The following is a 26967-nucleotide window of genomic DNA, read 5'->3' as shown; positions in this document are numbered from 1 at the left end:
GCTAACGAGCCCGCCGCGCCTTCCGCGGCGGGCCGCGGTGTTATTTTCCCAGGTTTTTTTTTTGTTTTCGCTGTTGTCAAGCAAACTGAGTGAGCCGCTCGCTTAATTGGCCTTCATGCCTTTTTGGTTTCTTTTGGTTCCCTTCGCCTGGAAAAAAAAACAAAAAAAAAAAACCTGTGGGTATAAACATGAGCCGGTGAGTACCATTATTTCAGATTTTTGAAGGAGGAATCAGATTTTTTTTTTTTTTTTTTTTTTAACCCCACTTTAATTAATGATGCAGATGCAAATGTATGCTTCTTTTCTCGGCTTCTTGTCTTTCTCCAGCTCCGGGCGGATTTATCCGAAATTCAATTTGCTTGAATACTTGTTTTTTTTTTTTTGTTGTTTTTTTTTTAACTGTTTTGGACCTGAGCGCCCGGAGCCGCTCACCGTCACTCCAGCCGGGGAGCCGATTGGGCTGTGGCGCGGCGGCTGCGATGGGATCGTCCTTCCTGTACGTCTAATTGGAGCAGAAACAGGACGGCTTATTTGAATCGGGGGGGGGAAAGAAGTGCTTGTTATCGATGTTGTCTTAAATTGCAGGTGTGTTGTGAGGGAAGCATATAGTTGAGTGTTTGTGGTTTAAAATGTGCCTGCACGGTTATACAATTAATATGAAATAAAAAAAACGGCTCAAAATGACCGGATTGGGCTCGCGTTCATCTCTTATTTAATTAGTTTCATAGTTGAAAGTGTTTCTGACCTAAATACAAGCGCTCCCTGTTTGCAGTGTTTTTAATGTGATTCATTTCGAAATTTGCATGACTTTTTTTTTTTTTTATTTATTAATTTATTTGTTTATTCATGAGCAGGAGGAGAAGGAAGGGAATTAAAAGGCCGTCCTGTTGCGGGCGGAATAGTTTCGGGGACGGTCACCGGCAGCCCGTTTCGGAGGCTTTTAATAATTCATCATCCCGACGCTCGCAGCTTGACGGCTACGATAAACGCCTCACTTTGCCTTTTTCGATTTACAGTATGAATAATTAGCGTGTGATTTGCAGACCTGCTCTTTTTGTTTTTTTGTTCCCCCCCCCCCCCCCCCCCCCCCCCCCCCCCGTCAGCTTGCAGCCTAATTGGAGCTGTAACTTTATTAGAGTCTGATCCCAGCAATGGAGCTGTCCAGAAAACCGTGGGTTTGAAGAAGGATCGCGAACACTTCCCCCTCTTCCGGCTTCCCCGTCGGACTGAGCTCTTGAGACTGTGAAGACTGTCAAGAGTAAAGCTCGAGAATCGTGTCATTTAAAAGCAGTTTGTCCGTTTTCCCCCCAGAGAACTGTCGCCGGCCGGATATTTCCTCTCTTAAAAGCCCATTCTGTTTCGTTTTTACGAAACACACACTTGGAGAGGAAGTTACACCTTCAGCTCTGCTGCTCCTACAAATGCCTGCTCCTCAGGCATTGTGGATGAAAAAGATAGAAGCCGCAAGATTTATTTACTACATTCGTGCAACAAAACAGGCACCTGAATACACTGCTGATTAATTGAAGAGTTAACCGAAGAACGAAAATCCAACCTGAGCCAGGGTGAATTGGGTTAAGATCACCTGTGAGAGGAATAATTTGGTGATTTTCAAGGAAGTAGTTACAGAATGGGGACAAAAAGCTCCACTGAGATTTTAATTGAATCCTCTAATTGAGATGTTCCCAAAGTAGCAACAGTTAGATGGTTTTTTCTTACAAAATCTCATAAAACTATAAAACGTCTTTTATTCGATGGATTTATCGGGCTGCACGGAGAGTTTCGAAGTCCAAATGCCGTCGTTTACGAGCAGACAAGCTATTTTGATCCAAAATCAACGGCGAAAGCCTCATTCCAGGACGCCGTGCGCTGCTTGTAACGTCCTCCTGTAACGCCAATCCTGGAATTTCCCATCAGAGCGACGGAGCCAAAAATATCTCCCCGGCCGCAGAGACACGGGACATCGGCATTTTTCAGGGAAGCTCTCCGCCGGCTGTCATCACCTCGCCTCGTCGCTGGGAAGGAGAGCAGGCCGCGGCGTTGTCCAGTCTGTAATTGAATTGCAGCGGGCGGCGGGGTGGCGATCGGAGTGCGGCAGGTAGCTCGGGTTCCACTGTTCGACAGCGATGTCCTCTAATTTGAAGCTCTGGCTCCGCTCTCGTTCCACGCCACTGGCTTCCCCTGGATTGGTGTGTGTTTGGAAGCGGACATATGAATTCCTGCGCATGTTTTTTTGTTTTGTTTTGTTTTTTTTTTTTCTTTGTGTGTGTGAGGAATTACTCGACCTTGAAGGCGGATCAGTCCAGAGTCAAGCGGTGACCGGGCTCCGGTAACTGGTGTGACTTTTCCGAGGCCTTTTGCCGATCGCTGGCCTCAGACGCGCTCTGCGTTTTAAATTTTTTTTTTTTTTTTTTTTTTGAAAATTGTTTCCCGCCCGCGCTCGTTTCGCCGGAGCAACGCCCCAAATGGTGTGTCGGTGTCCGTGGCGGACCGGCGAGGGTCTGAGTCACCGGCTTCGCGCACCCACACCACCATGATACAGCACGGAATAACAGGCTGACGGGGCTGCCAGCGGAGGCAGTGCTGTGTGTGTGTGTGTGTGTGTGTGTGTGTGTGTGTGTGTGCTCTCTATTTTGTACTTGTGTGGGTGAGTGAGTGTGTGTGGGGGAAAAAAAAAAAAAAAAAAAACTTGTCCTATGTGCGCAGTCATGTCTGCAATGCAGCACTCGGGCGTGAGTATGTGTGTGGTTTTTGTTTTTTTTTTCTTCTTCTTCTCTGGGAGTGTGTATTGTTTATACTGTGCGTCTCGACACCTCCCAAGGCTGTTTGCTAGATGAGAGGATTACCGCCGCCGTGGGGAAAGAGGGATGATTTTTTTTTTTTTTTTTTTTTTTTTCTGATTATATAGCGGTCTCTCCGGAGGAGGAACCCCCAACCACCACGGGATCGCTCCTACATCTGCTCCCTGTCAGAACGCTCCGGCTGGAACAGGCCCGGGCTGAGAGCAGACATATGGGCGCGAGTCAATTTTCATACCCGCGGCGCTCGGGGGAATCAAACGAGACGTCTAATCACTCCTTTAAAGCCGGAGTCGTCGCAGCCTCGCTCACTCTGGGACGATCCAACACAGACGATGAGATCCGCGTCGCTCCAGTCGGACATAAATTTGACGTGCGCGACTGATCCGAGAAGGGAAAACAGGCTTAATTACCTATAGAGAGTCAAACAGGCTGATTTACATACTTCTGCAGTAGTGCGTGGATTTATACTACTAGCTTAACTGTAATTCAGACTATAAGGACTCAATCAAAGCTGAAGGTAATTACAGTTTTCCCAACTTTTTCCTCACCAATATCGCCCAACGATCAATCCGCCGTCGCTCATTAGAACAAGTCCAAACCGCCTCAGCTGAACAAGTCGCCTAATAAAGTGGCGCAATTTGCTCTTTTCGGAGCAGAATTAGCGTGTAAGTTTCAGCAGAGGCGGCTCGCGGGACGCGTGGAGCGTACGGAGACGGGAACATAAGTGGCCTCTTGCTGAATTTGCAAGTCGCAGCGCGGAGTGTCATCGACCTCCATTAGAAGAAAGCGACTTGCTCAGCACACGTCCCCGACGCCATGCTCGGCTTGGCCACCCACAGCTGGGAAATGTAGCTGTGTCGTGTCGCGTTGCCTTTTCGGAGAGTGGCTTATGCTGCAATGCACGGGGACGACATATGTTTTTTTTTTTTTTTTTTTTTTTTTTAATCAAATCAGGGAATACAGGCGGTGCTGTGAAGTCGGAATTGATTTGGGAAAGGGATGGAAAAATATGAGAAAGTGTGATCGGTATCGGTACGGAAATGCGCTGCCTTCATGGACTTGACAGTGAAAAAGGAACAGCTTCTACTCTGCCTGAATAATTTTTGTCCTACCTGCCTGTACTGCTTGAGTGTTTGTGTGCGTTTGATACTTTTGCGAGGACCGACGTCTGTCTCCTGATGGAAAAAACAGAGGGGACAAAACCGGGTCTGACTGGGCCAGCCCCCACCCCCCCCCCCCCCCCCCAGCAGGCCCCGTCCCCATCAGTATTTAACCCGTGATTGGAGACAGCAGGTAGAACTCTCTCCGGAGGCTGCGTCCAATCAAGGGAGGCGTATGTGATACAGAACGGGGGGGAAAAGCGGACAAAGATTGCGAGCAATGTTTATTTTTGCGATTGGAAGGTGGGGGGGCGTGGGGGGGCGTGGGGGGGTGTGGGGGGGCGTGGGGGGGGGGGTGCTTTTTCATTCTCCTTCCCGCTTCCGTCCCAATCACACATGGGTATTTGCATATAAATAACAGCCCCGGTGGCTGTCGAGGAAGAGGGGGAGTTGGGAAAAGAAGAGGCAAATGAAGATGAAGTGTCACGAGAGTAAAGTGCAGGCGAGACGGCGAGAGATAGAACTGTTTATCTGAGCGTTATGAGCGGCGGGTGGGGGGGGATGGGAGGTAAATGTCACTGCAATCATTTAATAAGCTGGGCAGATGGAGTCAAGCCCGCGAAAAATATCCGTCTTGTCATCTGCGTCACATCTTCAACTTTTTGAAACGCCTCATTGCAAGAGCAGCACGATGGATGATGGAAGAGAATATGTGTGTGTGTGTGTGGTGTGTGTGTGTGTGTGTGTGTGTGTGTGTGTGTGTTTTTTGTTGATGTTCAAAGTAACAAAAAAAAAAAAAAAATTTAAATACCTGTTGTGTCTCTGAGGATCATACGAAAGTGGAACATTTTGTTCCACACTGACTTCCACACTAGTAACAGAGGTGCAGCACAGACAAGACAGTGTGTGTGCAGGTGAGCCAGCGCTCAGCGGGATCACACACACACACACACACACACACACACACACACACACACTGAGATGTGCATGGTGCAGTTGTTTCTGTGAGCCGGCCGACAAGAGAGGAAGTTGTTGGAGCCCTGCTGAAGAATGTCAGTGTAGAAAGAAGAGCGATTTGACAGCCCAATCATGAGGCGAAAATCCCGTCTTCCTTCAAACTGCAGTCTGTTCTGCTCTCATGTGTGTGTGTGTGCGTGTCCTACTGTAGATAGAACACAGGGGTGCAGCTGGACTGCCAAATTTTGTCTGAAAACCCAAAGGTCATTGTGCAAGACATTGATTTCTTTGAACAACGCCGGGCTGTGTGACCGTACGATCGTGACGATCAGTTCTGGTCTTAGAGGCTTGTTCAACAGTTGAACATTTGGCGGATTTCACCGTTCTCCTCCTCAAAAAATTATTCAAACCAGTTGAACCAAGCTGACATCGGTGTATCTAAACAGCTCGACTCCATTCGAGCGTGTTTTCCACTGTACTCGCTTTGGATTTTCCTTAAATTTTACTCGCTAAAATGCGAGTACGTCTGTAAAATGTTCACATTTAATGGATTTCCCCCTCCATTAAAAGCACCACACAATTTTCAAAAGAACAAAAAGTACATTTCTGAAATCCCACCTCCTTGAAAGTAGCGCTGCGCCACGCCCAACTGGTTTTCCACTTTATTCCGGCATATGGTCCATAATCATAGTCATTTGAACGTTTTCCCTTATTGTCGTAGCGTCATATCGGCAGCCATTAATTTCCTTGAGATTATTTTATGTCCCCGCTTTGCGCTTTAGTCTTACTTATTGGTCCAGACACCCTACGGTGTGGAAGTGAACCCACTCCCACATGCAGATGGGCCCCAAACTGATTGCTTTATTGGCTGATAACTCTAATTTTTTTTCGCGCCGCTTCTTCTTTCGACCTGCTGGAGGTACTTCAATCATGCAGGTAATCTCCTCCCAGCCGAGAGGTTCCCTTTCCCCACACATCGGAGCTATTTTCCTCTTAATTGAGACCCACTCTGCTGCGACAGCGTTTTCACAAGGTGGAAAATGGCAGGTCAAGATTTCAAGGCGCCCCACACACACACACACACCTCGACAAAAACGTGTGTGTGAAGTTGATAAGTTCCCTTTCGGGATCCAGCTGAGACACCCGGCTCCCGGAGGGCGGGTCGAGGTTGACGTGGCGTCACCTCATCGACCGGCGTGCGCGTTGTGATCTCAGGATCCGCCGAGTTTACTCAGCCAGCGTCTAATATATGCATGCTTCTTCTGATTGAATTACGCCGACGCCTTCGCGGAGAAAAAAACACAAAGAAAAAAACAGTGGCGAATCGTCTCCTCGAGTGCTTATGAGGGAACAGGCACTTGGCGGGAGTCTCGCCGGTGACCTGACTCAATCTGCATACGATTACCCCTCAGCAGACCTGTAACCCAATTTTACGAGCTGATCACCTCCTCTCCGGGGGGAGCGCACGCTCGCTCGCATGGACAGTAAACCCCGAAAAAGGAACACGGCTGCGCACAACATTTGTTTAACTTTAATAGGCTGCCCTTTTCCATCAGATCGCAGTCGGTTTGTCATGCATGTTTACTGGCGTCCAGGTCGCATCTGCGATGCCTCTGTTCAAGAGCCAATTGCGTATTTGATGGGTCTGACCAGCGGCGTGCCGTATATTGTAAACATGAAAGACGCTTGGCTGGATTACAGAAGCCAGAGGAGGCAGTTTTGACACTTCTGCCAATAGCTCAAACTCCATTTAGGCTAATGCTATCAAGGTTTAATACAAGGCAGTTAGATCTGCTGAGACAAACGCAAAGCGAAGGCCTTGCTAAACGAACTTATACCGAACGAGTTATATGTTCCAACAGGTAAATTAAACCTTTTCTGTCCGCCCGTGGACGGAAGCTTCTTCCGAATAAAGCCTCAGTCCGTTGAACAAACGAGGCAAACATGACGAACATAAAAACAAGGCAGGCCTGACAAACGGCTCCCGTCCCTGTTTAATGGCGTGGCTGAGCCGGGGTTCCGACGAGCAGACCTCGTTTCGACGCGTCGGCGCTCGCTACTCTATTAAATCCTGATTTCCACGTGGACTTCTGAGATCATCTGGAGAAAAAAAAAAAAGAATGTGACAGCCGACAGTTACCCGGAACTCCTTGATGTGCCGTCTCTTCCGATACGGGTCACGGGAGTTTACGGAAGCACACGGGCTCATGCGCCCAACTGCTCCCAGTCGCCCGCCGGCTCGCCGAGTTATTATCGCTCCACAGATTAGCCAATTCCCTCACCGACCGTGATCCAGCAGAATGGAAATCTGGTGAGCGGGTGGGGGAATGTTAATCGAGTTCAATTAGGCTTTGTACCGTGTTTGTTTCCCGCCAGCGGATTATGAGGAATCCCAGCAGTTGCTTAACCGAACCCGACGATAACCCCCTCGTCAAAAGTCTGTAAAGCCGGGCAGAGCGAGGTGAGGCGGGAGATAACGCACGCCGGTCCCTGGCACGCTCCCCAAAGCACTGTTACAGCAAAATACAGCGAGACCTTTCAAACATTTGGGCTGGAGTTCAACCTTTAAGGGAAATTAATTTACATTCATTTTTTTTTCTTCTTTAAACAGAGGACTTTCTTCACAGTCCTGCACTTGGTATTAAATTCTGAGATCTGCAGCCAAAAGATACTTTTTACTGACTGGAGAGAAAAACGCTGTAAGACCTTTTAAAATGGTGCAATCTGAAGTTTTGTTTTATTTGTTTCAACTGTAGTGTGATCATATTGGACATTTACTTTTAGCCCTTGGAGCCACTTTAGCCTATACCTTTAATCAGTTGAGCGTTTTTTTTTTCTTGCCCTTTTAGCTATCGTAGCTATTAGCTGTTTAAATATTTTAGCACTTTATACATTTTATTGTTTTATCTATTTTAATCATTTGAAGTCTTTTAGCTATTATTGGAGCTATTTTAAGTAATTTTTCTCGCCATAATTTCTGGAGCTCATGTAGCTGTTGGCCACTTGTGGCCCATGTGTACTATTCTAACTATTTTATTTCCTTTTGAAATTTTATCAGCTCTAGCCGTTTGCTATTATTGGCCATCGTAAAAGTTGTTGTGGCCATGTTTTTTTCTTCTTTTTTCTTTTTTAATTCATCATATAATCCATCGTACTGCACCAGCCTGGTTTTAATACGGCTACAGCATCAGAATCTTTCTTTTGAAGCAGTTCAGTTTCGTCTGTCCCATTTTGCGAGATGCTATTTTTTCCCCCCCCCCAGTAAGAGGAGAATAGCTGAGAGTGTTTATTTGCAGGGCTGATGGGAAATGCAATGACAGAGCCCAGCCGTCTGATGTTGGCAGCAAAGCATTTGTTGTGTGTTTTTTTTTTTTTTTTTTTTTTTTTCTGGTCCCAAATCCAATCTGAGCAGCCAACCTGACAGTACTTCTGAGAACATTTGTCTCTTTTTCTTGGGTCCAGGAAAGCAGAATGTGCTCATGTTGCATGGTCCGCGCTGCTGATTGAGCTTGGTGGACTTGCATATATCTGCATTGTATTTTTGGACTCCTGCTTGAATTAATTTAAGTGCAGTTTTACACCGTTAACAAATACTTGTCAACTAACAGATGAGAAGGATGACTTATTTTTCTATTCGATTTGGCTGCTGTTCTTCATTTGTCCACTAGAGGCAGCGTCTTACTTGAGGGATGGCATCAATGCTGTTATTCAAAGGGTAGATACATGTAACAGATTTTATTTATATTAGTGTTAAACTTCACAGTTGTCATTTTTAGCGCTTAAATGCGGTAATTTGGATGTCGGACGGCGTTTCGGACAAAATAGGTGACGTAAAATGAATTTGAACGGTTTGATTTTAGCGCTTTCAAGATTTCATTAGTATGTCAGATTAGCTGAAATTTTTACCTTCAGCTGACACCAATCATGTATTTTTTCACAGATGCTAATGCTATGCTAACCGCCTTCATACAAAAAATGCGCTGCATGAGTTTGCTCCGCCATGTGCTACCTTGCCGTCCGTTTCTTTGTTAGTGGCGTGATAGAAACACTCCAGAGCGTCGTTTCTGGACCTGCAATTACAAGTGAAACCATCTTCTGCCGCGCTCGTCTTACCTTAAGCCTCCGAGCTATTATCGTCCACGAACTAATTAGCAAGTTCCTGATAAAGCGAGGGGGAGACCCCGTGTTGCCACAGCAACGGATGGACCTAATCACAATGAGGGGATCACGCTGTCTGGTGCACACACACACACACACACACACACACACACACACACACACACACACACACACACACACACACACTTGTATTTGCAGAATATCGTTTATAGTTATGTACTCTCAAAGTCGTCAGTTGTTTAAAACAGTGATTGCCAAGAAATCAGTAAAATACAGTCAGTCAGTAAGTATTGAAATACATTTTTTCTGAACACATCAAGAGCTCAAACACAATATTCAAAATATTTTTAATGTATCTAAAGTAATATATAATATGACAAATTAGTGTTTTTTTTTTTTGTTTTTTTTTAATTTAGCATAAAACATAAATGAACACAGTTTTTACTGGAAATTGTTTTCAATGTAAAACCATTACAGCATATAGAAACCTACTGGGGGATTGACAAAAACCGTATTTCTATGTCTTTATTTTTCTTTTTTGGCTGATTGACCACAAATTAAACTGTTAATCTTCATAAAAATTTACAAAAAAAAAAAACAAGCTGTTCAAAAGAAATAAACTACTGATGCCCAAAAAGAAGCAGCAGCTAATAAAATGCTTGTAAATAAAATTAATTAAAGACAACATCCATTCACCCCCTTTCTGCACTCATGCATTAGTGTCTTCCACGTAACGTGGGCGGGGTTTAAAAGCACAGGATAATGAGGAAAGTTCAAATGAATAACAGGAAAAGGTAGCTTAAAAAAAAATAAAATAGAAGACTCACACTTTGTGCTACGTTCAACAAAGTTCATGTTCGAAAATAAAACCCGCCACTGATTTTATGCTATCGTTGCTGTTGGACCCATATTCTTCCACCTGCTCAGCTCATTTCCTGCCGACAGCCTGGATGCGACGCAGACGGAGAGTGAACTGTCACTGAACTGAATACCAATTAGCTGATTAGTGGAAATGAATCACCTATCGAGCGAGCTAATCAAGCACGGGCAGATTAAAGCCCTGCAGCGCCCGGGGCTAAAGTCGCCGGTCGGGCTAGCTTCCTCATCGCTCTGTGTTTTTGAGCCGGGCTACCTCTTTCTAATAGTTGCTCTAGTTTGAAAGCTGTAAGGATCTCTTTCTCAGATGCGAAACTCTCCTGAACCTGTCTGACAGCGTCTCCCATCTCCAGCTCCGTCAGTGCGCCGGCAAACGTTGTTGCCGCCATCGCCGCCACCAGCATGACCCTTCAAGTTCCTCACGTCGCGACATGACAACATAAATCAGCACGGTTAATCAAACACTTCCTCCCACCGTTAACCCCCAACGACTTCCCGCGCGCCACCGGGCCCCCTCTGATTGGCGGGCGAGTGGCTTCTTTGGTAAATAAAACATTTATAGAAAGCTCAATTAGCGAGGCCTGTTGAGTCTCAGACAGCTGTGCTCGCCAGCTGTTTGTAAGGCAGAGCGAAGCGGCGAGGTGAGACAAGGAAAAGAGGGGAGAAGGTGAAGCAGGCCCAGAGATCGAATGTCTTTTTCACTGAAATGCATAGTAATTGGCGCGTCAGTGAAAAGAGCGACGAGCTCTTGCTGAAGATTGTTCCGCATTTGGAAAAGTGCTGCATCCTGTGCTAGCTGACTAGCCTTCAGCTCACAGAGAAGAGACTGCATGTAAAGCAGCTAATCTCAATTTCTAAAGCAGATTAGACTTCTGTTTTGTTCATTTCGAGGTTGAAAATTGTGTCACATCATACGAGCTGCATCAGAAATTGTTTGGTTGAGTTGTATTCGACGCAAACACGTCAGAAATTATCATAGTGTGATCAGATCAAGCTTTTTTTTTGTTACGTTTTGTAACTTAAGAAAAGTTTGATTCAAATCAATCATCACAATATATTCCTCTTATTCTAATTGAAGTGGGATTTTTTTTACTTCTCCAACTCAGAAAAGTGATCCAGTCTCCTGTCCCTGAAGTAGTTTTTCTGTAACTCCTCTGAATCTTGTGGTAAACCGTCGGTGTGCAGTTGGCTGAAAGCATCACGCCTCTCATTAAGTCCGTATAAGTTGGTGTTCAGGGTTCTTGGTGTTATTGGTTTTTTTTTGTTTTTTTTTGTTTTTTTTTCTGCCCATGAATCTCATATAACGGCTGAAATTGAACTAACTCTGAGATTCAGAATCACCTCTTTGCATGCCCTTCATGAATAATACATGCATTTTTTCAGCCTTCCCTTTTTTTTTTTGACTGACAGTTGGTGGACGTTATTAGATGTCTTAACAGAAAGACCTCCGCAGGCCGGGTTTGAGACAAGTCACTTTCATTACCACTCATACGGCAGCATCCGAGGGGGCGTGCGGGGGCGGAGGCGTCTCGCGGCTCTCGGAAATGAATGCAGACTTACAGCAGCTTCTAATTTACTCAGGTCAAATATGGCCCAGTGCTTATCTTGAGTTTATTGCTGGTAAAATCAATTTGAATGTGAGCCGCTGACACGCGAGTTAAATAAGAAGCTGGTGATGACGGAAGGTGAAGGAAGGAGCTCCAGGGAATATTTTTAGATTTTAAAGGGGCATTGTGGGATTGGAAGCACAAGTAAGTGGGAGGTCGGCAATTTCCTGTGTCAGAGTGGGAATGGCACACAGTAATGCTGGGAAATTGAGAAATATCAAGAAGCAGAAGGTGAGAGAGTGGGTTGTTTTTTCCAGTTGCTATGTTACCGGCTCGAGCTCCACTTAATCCCAACTCAGTGGAGAACCGACACTTTGCACGGCAGCGGCAAGAATCGGATGAAGGAAGTCTGCAAAATAAGGGTCGTCGATTTACCATCGCAGAACATGACACCATTAAATTCATCCACACAAGAAAGATGAGGTACATTTTAGTGAAAACGACAATATCAGGATTTCATGAGCCTCACAAAGTAGCTTATTTGAGTTCTTCCAACTTGGAGGAGGGAATTTCTCAAATTGTAGCTCTCAAAATTCCAACAGTGAGAAGCTGTTGAAGATAACTGCTTCTTCCTTACTCATTGCTGCTTAAAGATTCAGCATGTAAGACTTATATCATGCCGCTTTAGTGCTCTGGATGGCAGCAGTAAGTCATTGTTCCTCAGTTGCTTGGTTGCTGCTTCTGCTCACATTGTTTGTGATTCTTCGCTGCACCACCTAGTGGTACAAAGTGTTATTACAAGGCTAGCTTTTTTTGAATACCTGTTGGATGATGTGTCGGCTCTGTCACAATGTTCATATTCTGCTTGTTACTGACTTAAAACACCACTTCAGTGACGAACGCTGTTCATTTTTCCCTTCCAGACAATGTATATTGAGCTAAAAAGTCATTTGTCTTCTTGTCTTTCAGTGGAAGGCTGCACGGATTGGTCGGTGGACTACCTGAAATACAAAGTGCTTCTGGGGGAACCCGTACGGATTAAGTGCGCTTTATTCTATGGATATATACGGGCCAACTACACCCATGCACAGAGCACAGGACTCAGCCTCATGTGGTACAAGAGTACAGGGCACGGTGACTTCGAGGAGCCAATCAGCTTCGACGGCACGAGGATGAGCAAAGAGGAGGACGCCATCTGGTTCCGGCCGGCCGAGCTGGACGACGTCGGATACTATTCCTGTGTGTTACGGTGAGTCCCATTCCCCACTCAGCGCTACCTCGAGACCACTTCTCAGTTCATTGCAACAAATGTAAATTGTTGTTTTTATTGTTTTGAGTTTTTTTTTCTCTCTTTTCTTTTATTAATCTTCAAATATTCTCCAAGCACTTTTGGGAATATTCGTTTTGCAGCAGTATGTCTGTGAAATAATGGAGTAAATAACATTTGCTGGAACCCTGCAGGCACGAGTGAAGCTCTCCCCTGTTGATTTCTAATGGAGTCTCTCATCTCCAGCCAAAAGAGCACTGGTCTTTGGTCCGCAGAGTGTCGTCGAACAGCACGGAGCCCCCTCCGCTTCCCTTTATATGCTAAATTATTTCTTTACTCTCCTCTCGGGGAAGGCTAGCCATTAAGTCCAATTGGTGAATCCATAAGTCTTTGGCCTTCACAAGTCCTTCCCTTCACAAAATGAGCAACTGCGAGAGGCGAGAAGACGGGAAAGGGGCAGTAACTCACTTGAGATAAAGTATAAGACAGCTAAGTTGGGGGGAAAAAAGAGGAAACTGGTGTTATCTTCCTTTTCCACTGGCTCGATGCGGGAAATATACATTTTTCTGATTTATGAACTCCATAATGTGGTAAAATTTCCAGCTTTCAAGGCGTTTTTATTAACAGGAAGTTCCAGGAGCTGTAGCCTTTTAAAATTCAGAATGAGCCACACAAACATGAAGGTTTTACTCCGAACACAGCTGATTTTGAGCGTTTTGAGACCGAGAAAAGAGGAATAATGTGTTTTTGAGGAGTTGCGTTCGGCACAGGTTTTCCCCTCTTTCGCACAAAACCATCAGCCGTGAAAAGAAACAGGCAGCACCAATCCAACAAATCCTCCATTCACTGGCGTTGGCAGCGCTTTCTGGAGGTAGACAATCAGTCAGCTACGAGTTATTGTGTAATCACGCCCGAAGTGGCGCCGTGAGATTTGATTTGGATGAGCACCATCGCTTTGTCGCCAGTCTCCCCCATTCACAACCAAATTAAAGGGGGACACTTATTTGCCCATCGTTTAGAGGAATAACAATAATTGGGAATAGAGAGCGTTTCTCCTTCGCGGATTCCTCATTTCTCGCCCCTTGTTTGGATTTTAACTCTGTCTTTTTCACTGAATAGGTAGTTTACTTTCTCACAACATTTTCAACTTTTAATCTTCGCCATTAAAGTTGAATGCGCACGGCTCTGACCTTTATTTACAATGCTACAATCAGCTCGACTCACGCGCTGCAGCTGGGGGTGTTCAGATTAGCATAGGAAGGCTAGAAACCAGAAACCACTGATTAGCACCACTGTGGCAAAATGTTAACTTTCAGTCACGACTCTCGCAGTCGCATGCAAACGCCGTGAGAACCATCAGTAACTTTTAATTAGACAGGGAAACAGAGAAGATTTCCACACATTCACAAGACCTGCCGAGTTCATAACGTGTCCAGGAAGGTGGGTACGGCTCCGTTCTGATTAGTTGCAGTGGCCTTTTGTGGCAAACCTCTCACGTGGGTTGTGGTTATTGCTGTTACCTTTTCTCTCTTCACAACTTCAAGGGAAATTCCTTCAAAAATAACTGTTTTGACCATTTACAGAATCATGAATCGAATATATTTTTGACTTTTTTTGTGTGTAATGTTAGATATTCATTATAATACCGTCTCTTGGAGACTTACAGATCATGGCCAACAATGCAGTACTATATGCAGCCATAGGGGGGTAGTGTTGATATTGGAATGGATAACAAAAAAATAAACGTATTTATGACAAATATAGGCTTTTTATGCCCTCAGGTTGTGCTTGAACCTGATAAAATACCCAGACCTGGATAGGTAGCTGGTGTCGTAATGACTTTGCTTTGTTCGTTAAGTTGCTAATTATCCGGACAGGCAGTTTGGAGCGTATTGTCAGTTACATTTCATTTCTCGCCAGTCAATAAACTAAAAAATGTCCTTGGGAGGGAGATTGATTCCCATATACTTTCCAATCGTGAGACTGTAACTTACACAATAGCAGATGCCACAGAGTTGAGTGCATGTAACTACCAGCCACTTTGCCACGATGAGTGCTTTTTATAAGTGAATTCTATTTACCATTTAATAATGTGATATTACTGGAGCGACTTTAAATCATCAAAACAAAGTCCTTTCCAGATTGTTACGATAATTGTAATCCCATAAGGGAGCATAGATCATTTTACATTTTTCTCAAGTGGAATCCACCAGCTTAAACTGAAGAATAGGTAGAGGGAAAAACATTCATTTGTCACGAGGTGTTTACCGTCAGTTTTGCCACAGTTGAGGAAATCGACTGAACGGTGTGCAGAGTCGCACATGCTTGATTATATAGTAATAACTTATTAACCTTGTAGGTAAAGGGCGTTTTCTCTTGACTGGCTCATTAGTCAGCTCTATTGTGTGACATACGGTGGCTTTTAACAGGGGGAAGGGCTTCCTTAAAAGGCTTGGGAGGATTGGGTTACTGCGTACTCTTGTGTGTTTCGCGTGCAGAGTTTAATGCAGTGTTCTGAAGTGCATGGCAATGCATCAAAATCTGCCACATGGGACCATCAAATTAGAGTGATTTATAGTACCTTATTAGCATGGAACTGGGAGTTCTGTTCAGGAACCAGAACTCAGTCCCAATCATGAACAATTCACTGGTGGATTCTGGGAGCTTTCCCTACTTTTCTTTATTGCAGAAACTGAATAGTAACTGCTTTCTAATGCCACTTATTAATTTAAGCTAACGTGGCCTAGCCACGGAGTAACAACAAACCATCATCTGCAAACGGTTTGAATTCATCACAGATAATGTTGATATTCACCTAACAATGGCTCATGTGTGAAGGTCTGGGAAATACGTGATGTTAGCTGAACTGCTGGTTCATACTCCTTTTGGATGCTAATGAAAAGGTGAATTGCAAAAACCCAAATGGTTTTGACCACGTGGTTTTCTCCAGGATCTATTGTTCACTCTTCAGTTTTGGGTTGTTGGGGGGGATTTCAGGGGTTTCAGGTCGAATGTTTTTCGCAGCATGCTCCAGGCTCTTCGCGTTACTGTGCGTCAGAGATTAAAGGGAGACACTCCAGACTACTTCTGAAGCAATAACACTCCAACGCCTGCTTTTAAAGACTGAGCCATTAACCTGAAATCAGCTCCAGCCAGGCATTCCTCTTCCCTTTTTTTTTTCTTTTCTTAGCTTTTGTCACATTCGCCTCATTTTTCAATTTTTTATTTTATTTTATTTTTTTTTCACTCATAGGTTGATGATGTGTTAGAAATCTCAGGAATGGTTTCATCCAATTTTTACAGCCACGTCGCGGCGTGTGTTGAGCTGCTATGCCGACGTGACTCATTTTCAATTCCCAGCCAGCGCAGCCAAAATCAGAGGATTGCTCTTCCCTTTTGTCTTCGGAGCGTGGGTCCTATAGATGATCAGCGCTTGCATATGTTAACATATCACATTTGGATTACACTCCTGGCAGTGTTTTTCAGTCGAGGATCCACAGTGCTTGAAACATGAAGGGGTCCTAGGGAATTAGAGCACTCTGTGGTGGAACGAATGAATCACGGCATAACAATAAATCATCTCTCGCTGGATCCGTTTCATACTTGAGCACGCTGTAACAATTCAATCCCGGTTACTATGGGCTCCCCTGGTGTTATTGTCTCAAAGCAAGTATTGATAGAGACGAGTGTATCCTGGGATGTTACGCATGGTTGTTGTGCAGGAGCTTGTCCTCACACAACATCGGGAATAATCTTTCCGCAGTGTTTTACTCTTTTCTGATTCGACAGTGTGTGGGGTAGAGTGATGTAAAGCCTGAAGCAAACAATGGAAATCCTAAAAATAAGAGTGAGAATGAGCCTCTAAAGTGTTCTTTATGACAGCAGAGCTGAATGAGGCCTGTTGGATTGCAAACTCTGCAGTCTCTGTAGTCTATCCAGCACAGAATGGGATGAATTATGTGTGATGGAGAATAGTTTATTCAGTGACCCTCGTGCTCCTCGCTGACTCAAACGTCTCCAGGTCCTGGAGAATGATGGATCCAGCCTTGAGTTTATTGATTCTGCGGCATCCACGGCTCTGATGCTAGTACCCTTAGCAAACCCTCCACTCTCCTTGTGCATTCATTCGAACAAGCTAAGCTTCCTTTGAAATAGCTGCTAATCCGATTCTTTTATACTGTGTTGTGTTGGAGAGGACACCCAAGCACTATTCCATCCATCCTCCTTACCCGTGACAGAGCTGGACACAGATTCCAGCTGTCTGGAATAAAGGCCCCAGCAGAAGTATGTCACTTTTTTCACAACAGGCAGAAACAGAAAGAATCGTGTTTAACCAAGAAAGCTAGCTGACTGCTACTGAACCCTGGGCTGTATGTGACCCTTGACTCCAAAGTCGAGTGAGTCGCAGGACCAATCAGCAGGTTTTTAAGGCATACAGTGTCCTCATTTTTTTTGTAGTTCACTGCATAAAGCACCTGAGTTATGGTGTTGAAAATGGATGTGTCCAGTTTTGGCCCAATTTGTGAAGGTTGCAGGAAAACCGCATGCAGCTAACTGGCTTTTCCAGGAGTCGCTTCTTCGACGTCGACGCCCTGAATTTCCTCTTTTCTCAGTCTGTATGTCAGTGATTCTTTCTTCCGCTGGAGTGGAAACTCCAGCTTCTGACTGCGTGCACTCTCCCGGTCCCACCCTCGGGTCATCACGTGGTCCAATGCAGACAACTCCGAGGACACATCTGCACCGAACAGAGGAGGAAGAAAAAAAACACAAATATCTTCACAAGTTTGTGAACTGGGGAAGTTTGGCATCTGAAAAGCAGCTGAGAAATGACATGCTAGCAGGGTGCAGATAAACACAATTACTTCCAATTGAAATCATCCAGTTTGGAGCACTCTGCTAATGAAGAGGGAGGCTGCTAACAGCTTTGGAATCGTCTTCCTGTTTGTTCCTTGTTTCAAGATTTGCGAAGTCTCGCAGCGTTCCAGTTTGTCATTTGTTTGAAAAATTGGACTAAATATGACACCGATTTGCCGTTGGAAGAAATATTTCGCATACTGTGTGGCGCAGCCACTCCCTTATTACATCATTTATGTTTTCCCTTTCCCTGCGGCGGCTGCATACCAATGCGCGGCGCTCGCCCTGGTTTCATATGTTACATTAGCTCCAGCGGCGTGGACATCGGAACTTGCGCCTGCAGTCGCCATGTCTTTGCGCATCCGCTCAGCTGCACTTAAGAGTGTCAGAGGGCATCGTCATACACCCCCCCCCACACACACACACACACACGCACACACACACGCGCGCACACACACACGTCAGTTTTCTGCTCTCCAGAGACTAGCTGCTACTGACAGGAACTTAATGTGCCTCCAATCTGTATGTGAAAGCAGGCCAACATCACCACACACGGGCATGCTCGTACTCAACATTCAGAGCATGTGCGCCTGTCTCTTTTACTCTCCTTGATTTTCTTTCTCACACACACACACACACACACACACACACACACACACACACACACACACACACATATATATGGGCAGATCTGCATACATTGGCGGTGTGTACAGCAGCGGAGACACGCACGAGATCGGCGCGGGAGCGAGCAGAGCTGTGTGTCAAATTGAGGTCAGCACTCAGCTGTTTCCGATGTAATACCCCGAGGAACTCTGTCATGTGAGGAGCAAAAACATCTGCAGTGGCGGAGTGTGTCACTTTACTGTACGACGACACAAAACACACACACACACTCGCAGATGCCGCGGAGGGGCTCGGAGGACGCCTCCGCGAGGGCTCCTGTAAGCCTATTACCACTGCGAAGTTGCTAATTCCTGCAGTTTTGTGACAGCTGAGACAGCTGAGTGGAAACTGGTATGGCTGACATATCGCGAGGAAAGGAAGATGCAGAAATTTGGAATTGGACCGACAAACTGTCAGCCGAGATCTCTAGATCCACGAGTTGTGTACAGATGGCGCAGAAGATGGATGGATGCTCGGTATTTGGTTCAGAATTGAAGCGGAAACCCGAGCATGTTTGACTCATGGTTAAGAAAAGTCTAATTCTACACTTGGAGTCGGATCGACTGGTCCACTTAGTGTTGAAATTGGGTTAGCGATGTTATTGTCTGGATGCAATTGGCTACAATGGAACAATGACCGTTAGAGGCTTTCAGTTTGTAATCCAGGTTTTGGCGTGCAGCCACATGTTCATCACGGCTGGAGTCGTTCCACTGATGCCTATGGGTTGAAGCCATATGTCTGTGGCTGAACATGTCCACGTCTGCAAATACAGTCCCGACCCGGCCAGTGGCAACGCTGAGTACGTGTGCTTTGTTTGCTGTTTGGCGCTCGGGAGACTGTTGACTGTTGTTCTTAACCTTAAATCTCAAACTTTACTACGTTTTTATGAGACAGAGCCAAAAGAAAGATCTGGAAAATAGAAAAAAATCTTAACAAATTGGCCAATATTGGGTGATTTCCCATGTTTTTCTCAAGCTAATCTCCAAATCTAGCTGTCAATCAATCAATCAATCAATTTATTTTTGTATAGCCCAGTATCACAACAACAGTTGCCTCAGAGGGCTTCAAGATGTTACATTTGTCGGTAAAAGTAAAAACAGTGAATAAGCATAATGGTAATATGTCAATATTTACAGTAACGAGACAGAACGAAGCAACCACCGCCTTCGACCCTCACATCCGGCAAGAAAAAACTCCAAAAACCCAGTGGGAAAAGAAGAAATCTTGGGGAGAACCACAGTATGGAGGGATCCCTCTCCCAGGGACGGACAGCTTTGGCAACAGCTAGCATGAGACAATAAGAAGTAAAGCCTAGGACAATGTTGAGGACAGTCCGTTGGTCGGTCCAGCACAAGAACCACGGATCCCAGCAGTAGAACCGAAGCCAGTCCACAGGCAGGACCGACAGGGGTGTCCTCCCGGTCCGGACGGAGCTTGTTCATAGGCCTTCGTAATAGTGGAGTCAGCAACTGAAACTGGAGAAGACTCCCCCTCGAAGGGGGGGACAGCAGGTGAAAAGCAATGAACGGACTAAAGGGAATAACATTCAGACATTAGAGGACAGGGCTCAGTGCACTGTACTTCCCACAGCATTCTAGCTCCTGGGGCAGCTTTGTGGATACTTAACTGTTTAAACTAGTATTTAGTTAGTATAGTTTAGTTTAATTTAGTTTGGTTTAGTTTAATTTTGTTTAGTGTAATTTGGTTTGGTTTAGTTTAATTTAATTTAATTTAATTTAATTTGGTTTAGTTTAGTTTAGTTTAGTTTAGTTTAGTTTAGTTTGGTTTACTGTAGTTTGATTTACTGTAGTTTGGTTTGGTTTACTTTAGTTTGGTTTGTTTTAGTTTAGTTTAGTTTAGTTTAGTTTGGTTTACTGTAGTTTGGTTTGGTTTGTTTTAGTTTAGTTTAGTTTAGTTTAGTTTAGTTTAGAATCCCTAGCTGACCTGATCATAGGCTGCATCGAAGAGAAACGTCTTGAGCCTAACCTTAAATGTGGAGACTGTGTCTGCCTCTTTGACACCACTTGGAAGCTGGTTCCATAAAAATGGTGCCTGATAGCTAAAGGCTCTTCCACCTAGATTCCATTTAGAGACTCTAGGAGTCACCAGTAACCCTGCATTTTGAGAGCGAAGTGCTCTGATTGGTTGATAAGGCGTTAAAGCATCTTGGAGATAGGTTGGAGCCATCCCATTTAGGATTTTGTAAGTGAGGAGAAGGATTTTAAATCTAACTCTAAACTCGACAGGAAGCCAGTGAAGAGATTTTAGAACGGGAGTAATGTGTTCACGTCTTCTAGTTCCAGTTAATAATCTGGCGGCTGCATTTTGAACCAACTGAAAGTTTTTTAATACACTTTTTGGGCAGGCTGCGAGAAGGGAGTTGCAGTAGTCCAATCTCGCAGAAACAAATGCATGGATGAGTTTTTCTGCATCGCTTCTAGGTAGAATGTTTCTTATTTTAGCTATGTTGCGCAAGTGGAAATAAGCTGTTTTACAAGCCAGGTTGATGTGTGCTTTAAATGAGATATCCTGATCAAATAAGACCCCGAGGTTCCTCACAGTAGAGGAGGAGGATACACTGACGTTATCTAAGGTAATAATCTGTTTGGATAGACACTCTCTCAGTTTATGGGGGCCTAGTATAATGACCTCTGTTTTGCCAGGATTCAGACGGAGATAGCTGTGGGCTGGTTCATTCATATTTTCGTGTTAAATGTAGGTATCCTTTAAAGCCACTATAGAGAATTCAACCATTCTGCAGAAAGAATCTGGCAGAACGTGCATTAATGCAATTTTTTAAAGTTTTAGACACTTGTAAACATCTTTTAAAATCACTTTTTTGTATTGAAGTGGAAAAACAGCAATTGGTGCAGGTCAGTCTGAGCAATCACAATGTAATTTTTTCAGTTTTCTTGAAATATCATAGAATAATTTAAATCCACACGCAAGGAGATTTTGGCTGTCGTACAGAAATCCGTCGCAGGAAACACGCACACGGGTCTGCAGCACGTTGATCGCGGTGTGGAAAGTCCAGGGATTTACAGAGCCAGATTAAGGACAGATGTAGCCGTTGCAGATTCTCCTCGGCAGGTAGCTAACGTCTCACCTTTGACCCGTTGATCGGCGCTGGCACGGCGCCGCCGCCGCCGTCTCGGCCTTATTAATGGGTTTACTGCATGTCCCGCGACGCCCGGGCTGTCACCAGCAAAGGACAATGGAAGGAGATAACAAAGGGTGTGCATCCACCGCGTGCTTATTCGAGCTTAAATCGCTACCTAGCACCTGTGCACACACAAACATCGGAACACACACACACACACACACACCTCCCGAGTGCCGCCGCGCCGCAGCCATGTTGACTGTATTAGTATTCGCAGGCAGGAGTTGGTGGTGATCTCTCAGGGAAGTGACAGTCAGAATGGGCCGTCTGGAACACTCTGTCATTCAGCCCCAGTCAGGGCCTGTCCAATTGATCCGGCCCAGCTGTCAGAGCCAATGAGAGACACTAGAGTAAGGAGCAGCGGGAACAGTTTGTGCCGCCAGGAGTTATGGATGACGTATAACGTAAAGATGGTGTTTGTGTTATAAGCAACCTGGCGGCAGGCGATCGGCCGGCCCGCACCACAGAGAGCTATCTTCACCCATGAATTATTGAGTTTATTTTCAAGTGCTCGTGCAGTGCCATTATCCCTGTATAATCTGGGACAGGGGTCACCAACACGAGGGACAAACACTTCCGAAAAGCAGCCAAAGCCTTGTTTGGAGCTGCACATTTTCTGATAAAGAAGAAGTTGGAATGCAAAAGTAACACTGTTGTTGATATAAGTGTTTTAAGTGCATTCAAAGCCAAGATGAACATTTTCTCTGTGGATTTACAGAGACAAAAGGTGCTGCACTTTCCCTCTGTGCAGTCGGTGCTGAAAGAACTTCTGCATCGGAGGCATTTGAGGAAGCTGCAGGAAAGTCCTGTTCAGTCAGCAGCAGACTGATTAAAATTGTAACTTTACTAAATGAGCTGTTTTGGCTGCACCAAACCTTTGTTGACACAAACGTACAGCGGTGTGTGTACAGCGCAGTATGTACAGTGAAGTGTACTCATGGAATGTACGTTGTTGATATGTGGAGCAGCTGAAGAGGCTTTTCTGAGAAACCGCAGAGCAACGTTTGTACAGTACATGCGATCTTGAATGCAACTTTCTGGACGCTTGCAGAAGAGAAGAAAGTCGATATTTGTTGTTTTACTGCAGTCTAACCCTCGAGTCGTCCATCTTTTATGGCGACCACTGTGCACCGGTAGAAAATCAACCTGTAATTGTTGGAAGATTCCGCACAAAGCCAAACGGTAGAGTCTGGCTAATTGTGAGATCCGGGTTTTCCAGACTGCTTCATCCAGATGTTATTGTTGATGCCGCCGCCGCCGCCGCCGCCTTGTGTTCTCTTTATAGAGAGAGCGCTCTGTCCACACCGTGTTTGGACAGCCTCTCACTTGGCTCCACGTGGCACAGCGGAGGCCGGTTTCCAGCAGCCATTGTCTGATGATGTATGGGCTGCTGTTTGGGCCTCGGCCACCTTTCACACCGGGCTTTATTCCGTTCTGCGAACTCTGCCAGGCATTCACCGCAGACATCTAATGTTACAATAGCCATGTCGGTGCAGAGAGTGCACTTGAAAACATTTTGAGGCCCCGGGGCTTCATAGTAGTACACTTTCATCTATAGAAGGAATCCATTTAAAATACAACGTGTTCCCTGCTTTGAAATCACAGTTTTTCTCTTTTGTCTGAATTAGATTTTCGCTGTAAATTCTGTCGGGTTCCTCATATACCCATGAAAGACACATGTCATTGTGTGACATTAGCCTTGAAAGGAAAGAAATGTAATAATGTTGCCCTATTGGACCTGAATTCTCTAATTTTACAAGTATATTGGACTTATGGATTATAGGCTACATGTTAACAGGCGGTACGTTGAACCATTGGTCAAGCCGATCGTCTTCCATTTCCTTTTCAGTTTGTTTGCATGGTCAACGGTTCCTGTGTTGGAGATACCTGGTTTTTTTTTATCTTCTCTTGCAATCTTTTCATTTTTCTGTCCGTTGGTTTCTCTTCGGAGGGATCGGAATAGACTTGATCCACGGCGTACTTGCATTACAGCCTCGACCGGTTTCGCTGCATGCCCTTCACGCTGCTTCTAATTGGACATTTGCCCCATACTCAATTCCGTTTGATTAAGCGCAGCTCGGATGGCTCCTGGCTACGGTGGAGCCAGAGGAGGAGGGAGGCCTGTCTGTGGAGTTTTTTTTTTTTTTTTGCTGCAGGAGACCTCTGGGCTGAAATCGCCTGTCACAATCTGCATGACTACTCAGGATAATCCAGCGGAAGGTCACACACAACCACATTTTCTAATGTGCTTCCAAGATCCAGCTCTGCTAATCCCGGAAAACATTCTCACCATTCTTCAGGGTTTAGTTGAGAATTTATAGAGTACAAATGTTACCCGACTCAGGGTTTGTTTTCTGTTAAAGCCCACCCCCACCCCCACCCGAATGTCCGGCCCCTCGTGGCCGTCGCCGAGCGGAGGAGGAAGTCATCAAACAAGATGCCAAACCGGCGCTATCTGATCGCGGGGACACTGACCTTCTCTTCCTCATATCTGATGGTGGTTTTTATCTGCCAGACAAATGTCAGAAACACCATTCCCCAAGCACTATCGCTTTGGCACCGCAGCCCTGCCCCCCCCCCCCCCCCCCCCCCCCACCACCACCCCCCATTCCATTGCGAACGCCGAGACGTCTGCAATACCGCGGCTGCCAGTCAAAACCCCCCGATCTGGAGGAGAACTCACACAGCTCGGCCCGGTCCTGAGGGTGGAGGGAATAATTGGAGAACGGGCTGGGACTCGGGACAGAAACTTCATTAAAATTTCATAAATCCGAAGGAGCTCATTTAAATTTCACTGAAGGCGCACATTGTGAGACACTTGACGAGGTGTTATCACGATGAAGCTGGCTTTCGTCGAGGAGTCATTAACTTTTTAAAAACAAGTGGATGATTTTTATTTTTTATTTTTTTTCCTTTTGTCGGAAATTAATTTTTGGGGGGGGGTTGACAGCAGTACCAGACTGAACCAGAACCATCATGTTCTCAGGCTTTTACTTAAAAATCTCAAATCTGAACTGGCCACCTTTTTTCCAGAAGCCAAAGATTTGCTTTGTAAAATGTTGCACTTATGAGGCTGTTTGTATTGTAGATATTCAACCCTATCTCGATTTCTTTTCAGTTCTATTTGCATTTTTGTATATTTGTCTTTTAAGATTGAAAGAATAAACTCAGTTACATCCTAATTTTATGCATTTTTTGCAAAAAAAAATAGACGAAAATCAGCATCATTATAGCCCAAATGTATGTAAATAGGAGGATAAACATACATTGAATTTGAGAATATCTCAATATTCAATAGAATATTTCAGAAAATGAGAATATCGACCATATTTCTCAACTCAACCCAAAGTCAACCCTCCAGTGGTGATCGCTCCTGTGCCTTCACTTCCACACACCTGATCGTAATGATTGGCTCGTTACCATTCGGTCGTTATCATTGATTACATTCAGGTGTGTTGGAGCAGGAGACACTGGAAACATGCAGGACTGCGGACCCACAGGACCAGGAATCCCCGCCTCAGATCTCGTATGTCCAATTTACTTTTTAAAAAATAAAAAAAACACTTTGTATGACAGCAACACTCCATATTTAGTCGAGATTAAAGCTCATTTTGATCTATGTTTGAGTTAATATGTGTTTTCAGTCAGTTTTGAGCTCCTTTGTCAGAGATTTCAGAGGATATTTTGAAAAAACTGTATTTTTAGCCGGCTTTACATCGAAATCCATTGTTTTTTAGGGTTTCTGCACGCTTCAACATGTGTTGTAGTCAAGGCTCAGACTTTGAAAATGTGGTGTTAAGGTCGCTCCGGAGTGCTCCAGTACGAGCAGTGCCCTACATTTCTGGTCTAAATTATTATCAGCCTTAAAATGAAAGCTTTAAATGTCATGATGGGTGATAAAATCTGTCTTTGGTGTAGGTGTCTTCCATGTTCAAAGAGGAACAAAGTTATCCACAAGGGTGTGTGTGTGAGTGTGTATGAGTGAGTGCTCCACCCTGATAAACCATGTACTACAAGAAGGAAGAGGTGGATGTTTGTAATAGAGGGAAAGAGTGGGCCGTTCCAAGTGCCACGCTCTCAGACAGGGGCTAAGTAGGCGCGAGTTGGCCCGCAGTCGGATTTGGGTAGCAGGGGTGCTTCATCACGCCGGGCCCGGCGCCGGGGCTGACAGGTGAGTTATGAGCCGGCGCTACAGGTAGCAGCTCCGGTCCTCCCACCGCTCACTGTGACCTTCGCTCCAGCCATAAATAACGCAGCGCCTGTAAAATACTGATTTAGGACGACCGGGTTTGAGCTCTGTCTCGGTCGGGGTCCTTGGAAACTCGTCGTCGATCTCGGCCGCATCCGCCACCAGGTGTACAACCCGTGGCTCGGGGGCCACACGTGATGTTTTCGTTCCTCCCTGAAGCGTTTTCTTATCGGACTCATTTTTTTAATATTGTATCTGGCTTCAAAAAAATGTTGAAGAAGCTAAAACAAGTTAACTACCTAGCAACTGGATGAATCAAAATAGTTAAGAAAAAAATCTCAACTACTCAATTAAAATAGATAAATTTCAAAGATATCAAAAGCTGCTGAAAGACTTGTAATACCAAAAGCAGCTTAAAGGAATACTCCGAAGATTTTGGACCCATGCCCTATCCCTATCATTTACAAAGTGAGATGAGCTCATAAATACCTTTGTTGTGTCTGTGCGTCCAGTGGCTGGATCCCAGCTGTTAGCATCGTAGTTAGCTTAGCTCAGCTGCTGGAGGTGAAGAGGAGACAGAGCCAGACTGACAAAAGTGGACAAAAAACTCCTCACAGTGGTCCAGGGGACGGCGTATTAGCACGTGAAGTAAATCCGAATGGTTATAAAATATTTTAAAAGACGTGTTTTCTTTTCAATCCATTAAAATAACGTGTTGATACACACAGACCTGCGCATGCGCAGTGCTCCGCGGAAGGATATACCGGAGCACAGCAGTAGAAGCCACAGACTCAGCCGCTGTGGACATCTTTTAAAATATTTTATAACCATTCGGATTTACTTTGCTAATACGCCGTCCCCTGGACCACTGGAAGGAGGATTTTGTCCACTTTCTCAGTCTGGCTCTGTCTCCTCTTCACCGCCAGCAGCTGAGCTCAGCTAACTACGATGCTAACAGCTGGGATCCAGCCGCTGGACGCACAGACACAACAAAGGTATTTATAAGCTTATCTCACTTTGTAAATGATAGGGATAGGGCGTGGGTCCAAAATCTTCGGAGTATTCCTTTAAGCACCTAAATTAGCTTAAATAAGAGGCTAAAGTAGTAAAAACCAATAGAAAAAAATTATAAAATTGCTTTGAAAGCAGTCACATTTTTAAAGTGGCTTCAACAGTCATGGCTGCAAGGATAGCTTGAACTAAATTAAAAAAAAAAAAAAAAAAAAAAAAACTCAACTCAACAAAAATTGAATTTGCAAAACCAGCTAAAACACATAAAGTAGCTTAATATTGTTTTTTAAGAGTCATATTTCTAAAAGAGCTAAAACATTGAAAGTTGGTAAATTAGCTAAATCAAAGACAATTAAAATTGACAAAACATTTTTTTTATAAATATACATTCATGAAAAATTGTTGAAATAACTAAAGCAG

The 26967-nt window shown here is 44.8% G+C and overlaps 1 protein-coding gene across 2 annotated transcripts in view; it reads left to right on the top strand.

Moving 5' to 3' along the window:
* The window catches only part of LOC115383789 (interleukin-1 receptor accessory protein-like 1), a 209549-nt gene that overhangs the window by 62763 nt on the left and 119819 nt on the right, over positions 1-26967 (top strand). For both annotated transcript variants that reach the window (XM_030085973.1, XM_030085972.1), the window contains exon 3: positions 12370-12649. In XM_030085973.1, the coding sequence (XP_029941833.1) occupies positions 12370-12649 (280 nt within the window). The remainder of the gene's footprint in view (positions 1-12369; positions 12650-26967) is intronic.

Source organism: Salarias fasciatus (genome assembly GCF_902148845.1).
Source record: "Salarias fasciatus chromosome 23 unlocalized genomic scaffold, fSalaFa1.1 super_scaffold_20, whole genome shotgun sequence".
In the NCBI taxonomy this organism is placed as follows: domain Eukaryota; kingdom Metazoa; phylum Chordata; class Actinopteri; order Blenniiformes; family Blenniidae; genus Salarias; species Salarias fasciatus.
The sequence above is the reverse complement of the archived record's forward strand: the minus strand, read 5'-3'. Positions and strand labels throughout refer to the sequence as shown.